Raw genomic sequence first — 13,127 nt, 5'->3', positions numbered from 1 at the left:
CCGTGGACAGGAAAACATTCATTCTCATTTCGTTTGGAAAGGCTGGCATATTGTTGTTATTTTCTCACTGTACAGCGTGACTGGTCACAATGGATTGGCTTGCTCCAATCTACTTTTGTCCGATGTAGGTTTTAGCAACCAAACACACCGTGCTATATCAAAATAAATTACACTGAGGGACACATCTGTAAAGCACTGTTCAATCTAAAACTCTGATTATGGTGCTTGGTTGACTGTATTATTCTAGATTCTGCCATATAACATAATTTTTCCTATTTACTGTTCCTTGGTTTTTGACATGCTATATTCTATTCTATATTCTATAGGTTGGTGCTCATAAATTTCAGTACAGTGAATACTGTGAGAGTGTAAGTTAGACTTGAGGAAGTGAGATAAGGGTATGAATTTATAAAAATTCATATACAAATGTTTTGCTTTAAGCTTATGTATTGTTACAAGCTCAACGGTTAATACAAAAGTGGGAAGGCTCTTCTTGTAACTGGGCAGAAAAGCTGTTTTATACATAAATGCATTCATTTGGCTCAATGAGGATTAGTTATTCAATTAGAATTAACTTTGTTACTAGGAAATGCACCTATCGAGTATACAATTATTGAATGTGAGCTCATTTTTTCAGTCACCTGGAAACTAATTAGCAAAATATAATCACATACTTGCTGTCTGGTAAACATACAAGTCCCCAAGGACCAAATGACTTGAATCGTGAATCACTAGCCACTGCTTATATGTAATTATCATATAAATGAGATGCTTTTCATTGGCCTATGATTCCCTAATTCTCATCAGAGTCAACAGGATATGATACAGTTTACACATAACCGCGAGGATTGCTAGATTCTGAATGTCAAACAAATCCAGAAGAAACGTGTTTAAATACAAAAGTGTGGAGGTTAAACACCCATAAGTCAATAGTTTTCTCTGTGCTATGCATGGTCCCAGAGTGGTGTCATAGGGTTTAAAGTGTAAACTGTTGCTTTTGTAGTCATATGGGAGAATGTGAAGCAGAACAAGTGAATAATTTGAATACTGCCTGGGGACAAAGCAATGCCTAGGGAAATCTACTTTGCTTATATGATAATAGGAATTAAATAACTTCCTATTTAGCTTTAGAAAAGGTAGGGGTACTAATTACAGCTGTCAATAATGTTCCCCTTCACTCCATACACAGGGTACAAATTAGATGAAATTGTTGAAGCAGAAAAAAAATTTAAACCATCACAAAGTATTTGTACTGTATCCCAGGGAATGTGAGACTATGCATCTGCACGTTGTAGGCAATGCATAATAAAGTCAATACTAGGGAAAAATCTAATAGAGAAAATAGGTACAATAAACTTACCTTGCTTGAGTCTGAGAATTCTTCCATCTTCCGTGTAAGATGGGATTCAAATAAAGGAGTTAAAATCCAGCTAAAGTTGCTGTGCTTAAGGATGGAGCAGCTCAGTTCCCATAGTCTACAAGCTACTGGGCAGTAAAACCTAACAACACAATTTAAACACTGTTGCTTACTTAACTGTTAGAGAGCAGTATTTTGTTAAGGTGTGGCTGCCTTACAAAAGGCTTTGCAAACCTACACATGGACTGTAGTACATGTTAAACAAACTAAGCAAGGGCTTGCTTTGCTAGATGTAGATTTATAAAAACAACAAAATTAATAGTAATAAAAAAAAAATCACAAACAGACTTTTTATAATAATATATTACAGCTTCCAACTACCTGCAATAAAAATGATGTGCTTTAAAATAATAAAAATTGAGAAAAAAGTATTTTGATCCATTTGTAATCTAAGTACATTTTGGTTTTTGTTTTTATTTTTTAAGCTGGTTTATTGTAACATTGAATCTATAATGGTAGTGTTATAATTAGTGTGACATTCCTTGTGTAACATAACCTTGGAAACACTGTCACTGTGGTCACTGTGAACACAGTCAAAGTCCAGGGTTTTTATGTCCGCACAATCAATTCACAATACAAATTTCCTCATCAAGAAGTAGAAGTACCTTACCTTGCACTATAAAAGAAAGATACTCGGCTTTTATACTGTTGCATTCCAAGATGGGTGTAGCTGTACATAAAATACCAATTATAGTGTAGGACAATTTATTTCTAAATCACTCTTTATTAAATGTTTCTCGTTAATGGTATAAAAAAGAAAATGTGGGAATACATAACAGAGATTGTAAAATGAGACAATACCCTAATATTCAACAAGTAGCCCAAATACAGCCAGCAATCACAGAGGGCTTCCTTGGGCTGTGGCACACACTAAGGTATTTAAATGCAAACATGTTACTACGTATGTATATTTCTTATATGATGAAAACAGAATCTTTGAGATTTTGAGAGAATTCTACACATCTACTATTATCATTGGTTTACTTGCTTATGGATCATCTTCTGGCGAATACTACAGAACACAGCATTCTACGAATAATGTAATAAAAATGCAATACTATAGAATACAAAGTCTGCCAGTTTCATCATTGTTGATAAGAATATTTACTGTATGCTAGTTACTAAAAAAACCAAAGAGCATACAGCACCTAGGCCCAGAAACGTAGTAAGATATAGTAAATTACTTTCCATAATGTAACCACTTCTGTTTCAGGAAAATTACCTTTTTAATTTGATGATATGTGAATATTTTCAAAACCAGGCAGATTAAGTAGAAATCCACACTAATCTTCAAGAGGGAATTTTCCTCAGGCAATGGTAATGGCTGGATAACTTGTACCATGAATAAAATTATATAATTTGAATTAAATAATAAATATTTCTCTGACATGTTGGAAGGAAGGTCTACTAAAACATATTAATCATAAATTCACTAAGCAGTAACATAGCAGACGCATATTAAACAGAATGAGAATAACAAGCACAATCAACGCCTAGTATTTTCCATTTGTATGCCCTATATTTGCAGTGCAAGTCTACTACTAGTCTGACAACAATCTGAGTTATGTGTAAAGAGGGTTACAAAAACTAGGTGTTGTAGAAATTGTATCCCAAGCATGAATGGAAAAGTAATTTAAATGAAAATTGTAGCCATTATAATTGTAACATATTTGTGTGTTTTGTTTGTCAATTAGTGCTGTTGTTTTGGAGATATTTGGTTTTAAAATAAATCATATGGAAGTTGACATTGGTGGCAGCATGTGGCAGATTTTCTTATCAATTGCCCATTTTGTCACGATTGTGGGTACCGGGTCAGGCTGGGTGCAAGGACCCCGGTACTCGCATTAATGGCATAATCTTCCTGTCATCTAAAGCTCTTTCAGTCCTTGTGCAATAAGTTCTGCTCACTTCATGCTGCTTTTCAGTGAGCTGAAACTATTGAGGTCTATGATCTTCCCTCTGTTTAGCCCACCTTGACTCCGCCTCTGTTTAGCCCACCAGTAACCTGTTATGGTTTCCTGTGTATATGGTGTTTAACCCCAGCCTGAACTTGGAACTCCTTTGCCTTATGCTTTTGAACCTTACTCTAGTCCTCTCGTGTAAGTCTGCTAGTTCCCCAGCCTGCTGCTGTCTGCCAGTTCCCCAGTTGATTGACCAGTTGAAACTTGCAGCCAGATGGTGCCCAAACACAGAGCTAAAGCTGCAGTAGACAGCCATATTCAACCTAAGACATCAGCATTCATTACACAAGCTCAGTGTCCTGAACAAGCATCTGTCCCTGCACAGAAACTACAATCAGACCTGGTATCCACAGTCATGACACATCCTGTTCTCTCCCTTCTCCAAGATCCAACCACTCATCCCAAAAGTCTATCTGAACCAATCAATGCAAATCAGCAATTAAACAGTATGTGACATATACAGGGAAGATTATATAGACCCTTTTTTTAAAGTGGGTTTTGCGAAAAATTAGATTTGCTTTAAGGATCACCATTCACTCCCACAATTTCTCCACTATTAACTTTTAGCATAAGAAGATATGATATAAAAATGTTCCTTGATGTTCCAGTGTTATTGTTGGAGTAATAGAGAACAATCAGTATTGTAATTCACATTTCTGTCCTAAAAATATGAAAATAACAGGTAATACAGAGATTTTCTTTTTGATTATCGATAGTTCAAAATGTGATCACTTCCCAGATATCTTGTTATTTATGATGCCATGTGTACTAGAAATATGATTATATGGATATGCCAATTGGGAAAGAAAGGAAAACATTTTGCATGTCTGACTTTACTAGAATTACGTCCAAATAAAAAAGGTTGGAATAAAAAACAGTTATTTTTGGAATTTAGGAGGAAATGATTACTAAATTTTTAGTATGCTTTTATTGGTTAGCAAATTGCAGTCATAAATTGAAGTAAGTTGCAGAATAGTTTTAATGCCCTATAATATACTATTTCAAATTAACTATATGACATACACTCACTCAACTAACTTAACAAAATACATCAGCCGTTGACAGTCTCCAAAATGTATAAATGAATTACTATAAAAACAGCCTTTTGTGCACAAAACTGTTTTATTTTTGTAACGCTAAAATTTTAGTTCAAATTGTTACATTTCACTAGATCTAGAAAAACAAAACTGTATATCATAATACTTTTATGCCCTGCTGCCTCATATAATACATCTTATTGGAGTTCATTAAATATTGCAGAAATATGGATTAATTATATCATTCTTTTGGATATGACTATTAAAAAAATACCTGTTCAATTTAGATTCTAAAAATAACCAATATGGTAAGTTTTTGTTTATATTGCTGCTGCTAATATTTTACATTCTGGTAATGAATATATAAGGTGGACAACCAGAACTGGATGAACCTTTTATAGAACGTTTTGTGTCTAGGAAAAAAACCCAGCTGTTTCAAAGGTTTAGAAATGCCCTGTGAGACAAATTGAGTGTCTATGAATAGCTTCCCTGAGCAATTAAAGGGGTCTGATGAAATGTACTAATATCAGCATTTTAGAGACACTTTCTACTAGATTTCAATATATATATATTGGCTCACTTTAATCTGTTACAGTAGAAACACTCAGGGTAGCATGTTAGGCCTATTTAAGAAAGCGGCAGTGTTGTTTCCCTTTAAAAAAGTACATAGAAACTTTGTTTCATAAAATTGTCGTAATTAATATTCTACATATAGTGTTATTACATTCTAGCTGCTATAGTATTTTTTCTGTATTAACAAATATTGAAGATCAGGGACAATGGAAATTGTGTAACATTGACAACTTTGCTTAAACGTATCATGTACATACCACATGTTGTTGCATAGGCAACCAAAACATACAACATTTGAAGTAATTTGGTTTGGTGTAACTCAACAATATTTTACTGCTCTTGGCAAATTTAAACATGCCTATTCCCTACAAACTGAGAAGCAGTGAAGGGCTATAGAGTAAAAACAATGTGTTTCCCATGGAGTTCTGCACTGAAATGCTGTTGACTCTCTGTCAATTTACACGACTTATCACCATTTCACTACAGCAACTGGAACAGCAACGTATGTGTTCCCAAAGAGTGGAGTTGCTTATTGAGTTCAACACCACTCGACTTATTTTTGACAGTTTTTGATTGAACAGAACTGTCCTGTCTGTTGTGTTGGTTGTGAACATGGGAAGACGAATAGGAAGTAAAACTGGTTATCAAGTTGGACAAATCCATTAACTTATATAAAGTAGTTATGGGTCAACATTCCTTCTCCTGATGAAATTTAATTAGTCAAAGTGAAAGTCCTTCATAAAACCACCTAACATATTGACTGTAAACCTGACGACTGAGATTTCTGTGAATAGATTAAATGCTGTTCTTTTCATAGAACGGCAATGTTGCCAGTCAAGTCAACTCAAGTTGATTCAAACTGTAGTTTAGAAGGTGATCAAATTCATTTAGTGAGTAGATGAGTTGGTGTTTTTAGACATCTCAATTGTTTTGAGCTCAGCAATTCACTGTACTGTTAATTGAGTCTATTGGCATGAACATGACATGGATATGAAGTTTTTCAGGCTTCCCTGAAGATAAAAAGCATCTGCATTTTCTCAGTTGATGACCTGGAGCTATGCACGGACCAGCATCCCAGACCGCACAGTTTATTTATGTGGTCAGTCTCTTTAACTATTAGGTACATAAAGATGGAAATTCATACAGTAACATAGAGCATTCCAATTAAGGTTATCAGAAAGTATATAAGTGAGAAAGTATACAAGTGAGAAAGATTATATATAACAGTATAAGGGATGTGGCAAAATAGAAATCTAGTGACACCTATTCCCATTTTTACATAGGTAAAAATAGGAATAGGAGAGATAATTAGAAAATACTGGTAAATAAGAATAGAGAATTTAAAAGCACAGATAAAAGATTATGAGAGTTTAGGGGGTATGTGGAAGAGGGGCAATTTGTTGATGTAAAAAATGGAACAGACATTAAAGATGAAGATAAACACAAAAGGTTTAATGCATATAAAAACATTAAAAAAGAGTTTACAGAAATCATTGCATGTCATGTCCCATAGTATATACCAGTTGAAAAGGACACACCCTGTATTCAAAAAAATAACTGTGCATTTATTCTTGTGTTTAAATCTTACATGCCAAGATAAGCTTTCACTGGAGTGTTTGTCATATATAAAAGACAATCCTCCACAAGACTGACAAGCATTTTGAATTATGAATGTTCAATGCTCCATGTCAAATTCACTGTATACCATTTAGCAACAAATGACTCATAAAAGTGAGCAAGCCAGAATGAAATTGGTGTTTTGTGCCCTACTTGGTAGTATTACAAATGATGTAGAATGTTAACCATTGAAATGGTATACAAGTACAACTTCTAAACAGTGAAATAACATCTGACTTAGTATTAGTATGCATGTGGATTAGAAAGTATTAGACAATAGAAAAATGAAGAGAAAAGCATTTCCCAGGAAAGATTCTATGGATACATAAGATCTTACTGTTGCTCTCAAGACCCCTTTTATCTGTGTTTGATTTTCTGGCATCAGCCATGGCTAAATCAGGTGGTCTTATACCTATTTTTAAAATTCAGTTTACATTGAAATATTTCATAAGCTAACTTGTATATATATATCTCATATATATGTTTAAATATATACATATATATATATTTATACAGTATATATATGTGTGTATATTTATACTTATACATATACATATATATATACAAGTGTAAACGGGCCAAAGACAATTAAAACAAATTTTTCAGTGTTCATTTAAACTTGGGGCAATATGACAGCACTTGTGGTGATGTCCTCTCCCTCGATTGGAGGATCAGGAGAGGATGTCACCGCAATCTCTACCATACTGTCCTCAGTTCAAGTGAGGGCACTGGGTGTAGGTAGACACTGCAACATATCCAGCCCCACCATACAGGACAGACTGAACCCCCCTCATATTAGAAACATGAACAAGAATTGATCCAATAGAGTAAAGAAAAGGCATTGAGGAACAGCGCAGGGCACAAGCAGGACTTGCCAAGTACTATCAAACTCAGTTTGCATTTACTTCCTTATTTTATCACCACAAAGAGAATAGTTGGCAAGTGGAAATTTGAGAATATTTCACATGGAAAAGGTAATGATATATTAAAGCAAATACTATACTTTTAATTCGTGTAACATAACTAAATTAGTAGTTTTTGTATTAAGACTTCTGAGATATCCATAACCATTATGCAAGGGAGGCTGCAGTTTTCCAGAAGCCAGTTTGTCTGATGACCCAAATCTGATTGATTCTTTGCAGACATCATAAAGTCAATCATGGCAATTGTAGTTTAACTGGTGTAGAGTACCTGATGTATAAATCATTTTACCCTGCAGGGTGTAGCATGATTTCCAGTACCTATAATTTAATCTGGAGACTAATTATGCAAAACTAAATGTCAAATGGCAATTTGCGCCAGTTTTGTTTGGATACCATCAGAGACATGAAAATAGTTACCTGTTTTGAATTTGATGTTTAGCAATGGAGTGAGGATAAAATTAATAGACACCAGGTGAAGAAACATTTTATTTTTCTAAGATTTTTCTTTGGCTTTTTGGTGCCACTTTTAAGACATCAGATACTGGAAATTCCAGTTCACTGCAAAATTCATGAACATCTGGTAAGTGATTGAACAAGTATGACGGGAACTGAGTACTAACACTAGTACCTTTCCCCAAAGTAAACCAATTGGTCCTTATGATCAAAGAACACGATACAGTAGCACATGAATAGTGGTTTAAGATTTCAGCTTAGCTGCCATTCTTCATATTTTGTAATGACATATGCATTCTAAAACGGTAGTTTTCAGTTATTTTGTTTCTGTGGCTACCAATATTTTCACAGCCATGTCCTGTGACATGATCACTGCCCAATATTACGTGGTCCCGCAATTAAAGTGTGACTGCTCACACACTGTGCAAGCAACTATAAAGAATATGGGCAAGGCAAGGGTGTGATTGATAGGCTGAAGTACAAAAGAGCTATTGTGTTTTTGTATGCATGTGTATATGGAGTATGCATTAGTAAGTATGCGATTTACTGGGGAGGGGGCACTTGGCTTTACTTGCCCACCAGGCAAGAAGGTGGCAGCCCTCCCCTAGTGATAAAACTGCAAATGCTTTGTTTAAAAAATATGATCAATACTTAAATGTCACTTGAATAAGTGTCCACGTACAATATTATGAAGAAGTCTAGTATAAGGTGATGTGTCACCATAGCAACTAACGGCTTTTTCTACTAACTGCTCCACTTTTACCAATTTGCACCCTTTATACATAACTTGCATTACAGTAATATATTTAGTCACTGTTTTACATAACAAAAAGGAAAAAGCTACTTATATTTTAGTAGACAAAATACTATAAAATGTGTCCCAAACAGCTACCTGCAAAAGTATGAAACATACTATGCAATGTTTCTTATTGGAGTGCAAAATTTACAAAAAAGTGCATTAAAGGTTTTTATTGAGAGACTAAAAAAATAAGAATAAAAAGGATTTTAAAGCAACGAAATACTGAATTTTATTTACTTTGTGCATTGCGATGGCAACACCAAGATGAGAGGATGGAAAGCAGATTTAGCTAGCAGGTTTAAGTATAAACATAATAAAACCTGTAGACCATGAGACAAGGACAAGCCATAATTTTTATAAAATGCCAGGTACAGTTGTTAAACTATCCTCTGTGAGAAGGGAAGGACACTTCGGCACTAGCATAAAAATCATATTATAGGTGTCTGCTGCCGTCAAGACATTTTCCTTAAATTATAAATATAACCCATTGCATTCTACAATGGATTAAGTATGCATTATGTCAATGTCTGCACACCTACACCTGCCACACATACTGAGTTAAATCCATCTAAAGCTAACTATAGTTAGCTATAAAGGTAAAGTAACTGCCACATCACCCAAGACATTGTATTGCCTTTCAATAAAGGTAAAAATAATAAAATTGGGAAAATGCATTTTGCAGATATTAGATTATTCTGATCTTCTCTGGATAAACTAATGATTGGAAAACATGATTATTTTTACAGGACAAGGGTCCATGTAGCCCTCCAAATGAGTAGTCATGTATTTATCATCTCCTTTCATTACATAAGATTGCTGAGGAGAATAGGAGTTGTAGAAGTTTTGTTTAACAAAAACGTGTTGGCCCCAGAATGGCTCTTACATACTAATATCTCTTTTGTTTGGCGAATCAGGTTACTATTATAATCACTAAGAGACTTACAAAGTCAGAAAAACAAAGATGGAGATGGTTAAACTAGAGTATATTAATATGCCTTCCCTCAACATAGATATACTGTTATATAAAGATAGCAGAAAAAATATTACCTGGCTACATCATTTCATTATAACTATATCACAACTGGCAATACATGACATTTCACAAAATGTCAGTTCTAGGAGTTCACTAAATTGGTGTTTTGTGGGTGTGCAGATTTTCAGAGTGTCTCCATCTAAATGAGAAATACATAACACATTACACAAAATTATTCAGTTAATTATGTTCCACAGAAATTTACTTTTTTATTTTCTATGATTTATAAAAGTCTTCCACTACCAGTATTTGTATGCCTGGTGGTAATGACCATATCATCATGTCTGAATTCAAGAAATGTTAATGAAAAATAAGCATTTGTCCATGGGACCCAACCCAGCTTTGGTTCCAGAGATCCATCTCTATGTATTAGAACAATCTAGGGTCACTTTTAGATCAGATGAAAGTTGTTCATTTGCAACTTAACACCAAATTATGTTAATCATATAATGAGCTTGTTGGTTCTTCTTAAAGGGGATGCTAACAATGTATAAAACATACCTACATGGGTGAATATACAAATGTTTCACCTCACCTTACATTTTAGTGAATAAACCCAAATTATTTCAAGAAGAGGCTAATATCTGAAAATGCCCCATAAAGTCACTTTTCTCACTCAGAGGCCACTTTTGTAAATATTTTCTTCCTAATAGAAAGTTTCATCTAAAATTCTGCTAACAAAGTGCTAACAAGTGACACCTATATAAGTGTTGCCCTATACATTGCTATCAAAGTAATAATCTATAGAATATTTGATAACAGAAATAATAATTTGTTTTTGCAGGTGCAACTAACTTTACTGTGTATTGTTATATACCAAAGTTGTGGGTTTTTTTTGTCTTTTAAAATATCTACATTAAATAAATTTGAAAAAAAAATATTATTGGCAGAACCATAGGTATCCATCACATATTACAGATAAGCCAGCCATTTCCTTTTTCATGGTAACATGGCCTTTAGAGTGTTATATACTGTAAATCCATAATGATTACCTTTGTTTATATATCCCTTTGAAAGCAACATCTTCACAAGTGTTGCAATGGAAGAAACCTTTTGGGAAAATAAAATGGCCGACCTCACATCCTAGTCTCTGTAATGTGACTACTACATATCTCAAAATGTCTGTTATTTCATTTTGTAAACCATCACTTATATGAAAAACAGCTTTATTGACAACTTATTAACAAAAATGTGTAATGTGTTTAAAGAAAAGCCTTTAAGTCAGTTTATAGTTATCATTTCCTGAGCTAATGGATTTTGTTTGGAGCCACAATCTTCATAAATTTTTATATACGTCATTGTTCACTGTGTCTTTTCTTAACAGTAACAATTTGCCACATTCTTATAACAACCAGAAATCTCTGGTTTCAAACCATAAATTACTGTGAAAATACTTTGAAGAAAAAAGCAGGACCCTATGTAAAAATATGTTATATCTTGGAGACCAGGTTAGCTCACTTGAATGATTAGTTGTACTGGTTGACTGTGCATTATACAGGGCCATTCTTGTTAGATTGCAAGAAGGACTTAGCTGACCCTTACTTAATCATCTACTTTTTACTGTTTATTGACTCAACCTAAAGAATAAAAACCATATTGTAAGAACAAATGAATTACTATCTTTACTTTACTGCCTTTAAAGTGACTCTCTCACATCAACAACATAAATAATAAAATATTTAGGTCTCAACACAATTTCCTTCCCCTGAGAAGTCATACCACTGAGCTTTTAACTTAGATTCTTAGAGCAATTTAAAGTTAAAACACCTGTGTATTCACTGAGTTTCTTAGAAGAAACAAACAAGTCTGTATTTCCCTATCTGAGTATCCTCGGAAGAATAACTCCAGATCAAAAATGCTAACCAAGTACAAAGTCCAAGAAAGTATTCTGCAACCCAGTGTCATTTGCTTTGAAACAAGACAATGTTTCCACTAATTATATTTATACAGTTCTCAAATCATAGATGCGATTATGGTAATATTTTTTTTTTAGTATAAGTGTTTTCAGTCTTGTTTCTGTTCACCATGGAAAAAATGCTTCAGCTGAAACTTAGGAAAAGGAAATGTTCCATGCCTTTTGACATTAAGGCATTTTTTTTAAAGTTAGATCAACTTAACTGCTCCTCGTGGAATATTATTCTTCTGAGTGATTATAATCTACAGAAGAATCGCTCAATTAACATTACAACAATATGCACATTCCTACTCGTTCTCCAACCAGATATTAAAAATTCAAGCCAATAATAGCATCTGATGCTCGAAAGGAAAGGTTAAACACAGACAGCATTGCCATAAAATTGTCTGTAGATGATTATTGCATCTTTTCAGATGAACTAAACAATCTGTCATGCTCTCTTGCTAATATAAATGTTCAAAGCTTTGTTACATTAATGATAATGGCATAGACGAAAATGTATATATATATATATATAGGTACATAAAAGATTTCTTGCCTGGAATGTGACCTTTTCCAGTGTATCCCAGCAGCAGACACGGTGGATCCTAATTACTGCTCAATATACTTTGCCTCCATGAACATTATTAAATAAAAGTAAAGGACGCGTACACTCAACACATCTGATATAAAGGGGATAAGATTTTTGACTGTAGCCATGTAGATGGTTTTAAAAAGGCAAAATGCCAGTCATGAGATCTTATCAGACTATTGGTAAAATACTGACAGCAGCATTACAGCTAATCAATAAACAATGCAAACAGCTGACAAAGAAAGATAAAAATAAAGGCTTTCATTAGTTTGCAGTTTGAGGATCTTTTGTCATGAAATTGTGCTGTTCAACTGAATTGCACTTAGCATTGTTCCATGAACATTCTCGCTTGTGAGTCTATGACAAAGCCTGACGTTAAATGGTAATAGATCTTTGATGTATTAGAGGCTATTTAAAGGAGGAAAATCACTGTAAAGGAAGAAAATTATTACAGTGCCATATTTCTAACACCAAATCTTTCTATGTCTATTACAAACATAATACAATCACTCAATTCTTCAGCAAAGAAAGAATAAATAAATAGCGACTTCTGAAAAGAATATAGCTATTTTAAGTACCAACAAGCATGATATACTAAGTAGGGATAAAATAAATGAAAAATGAGATATCCGACAGTGATTGATTAAAAGTAATATTACGAAGTGTTTACTGAGCCTTAGAGTAAGGACTTAAGTGCTTACCAGCAGCCATATCTATGCTACCATACCATAACATAATTTTTTATGGACCGGCCCTTTGAGAAGAACTTTACACAGCTCTTGGCAGCATGGCAACTATGCAGAACGTATACAACATTTGTGTTTTTAC

General features: G+C 33.9%; 1 protein-coding gene across 1 annotated transcript in view; it reads right to left on the bottom strand.

Moving 5' to 3' along the window:
• Positions 1-1,387, bottom strand: part of LOC149299757 (dynein axonemal heavy chain 3-like) — a 498,381-nt gene extending 496,994 nt beyond the window's left edge. Inside the window, exon 1 of the mRNA XM_089486039.1 lies at positions 1,361-1,387. Within this exon, the coding sequence (XP_089342165.1) occupies positions 1,361-1,387 (27 nt within the window). The remainder of the gene's footprint in view (positions 1-1,360) is intronic.
• Positions 1,388-13,127: the final 11,740 nt, after the last annotated feature.

This window comes from Sceloporus occidentalis, unplaced genomic scaffold, assembly GCF_023333645.1.
Source record: "Sceloporus occidentalis isolate IW3139 unplaced genomic scaffold, rSceOcc1.0.p SCAF_28, whole genome shotgun sequence".
NCBI lineage: Eukaryota > Metazoa > Chordata > Lepidosauria > Squamata > Phrynosomatidae > Sceloporus > Sceloporus occidentalis.
Note: the sequence above shows the minus strand (reverse complement) of the source record. Positions and strands in the feature narration are given on the sequence as shown.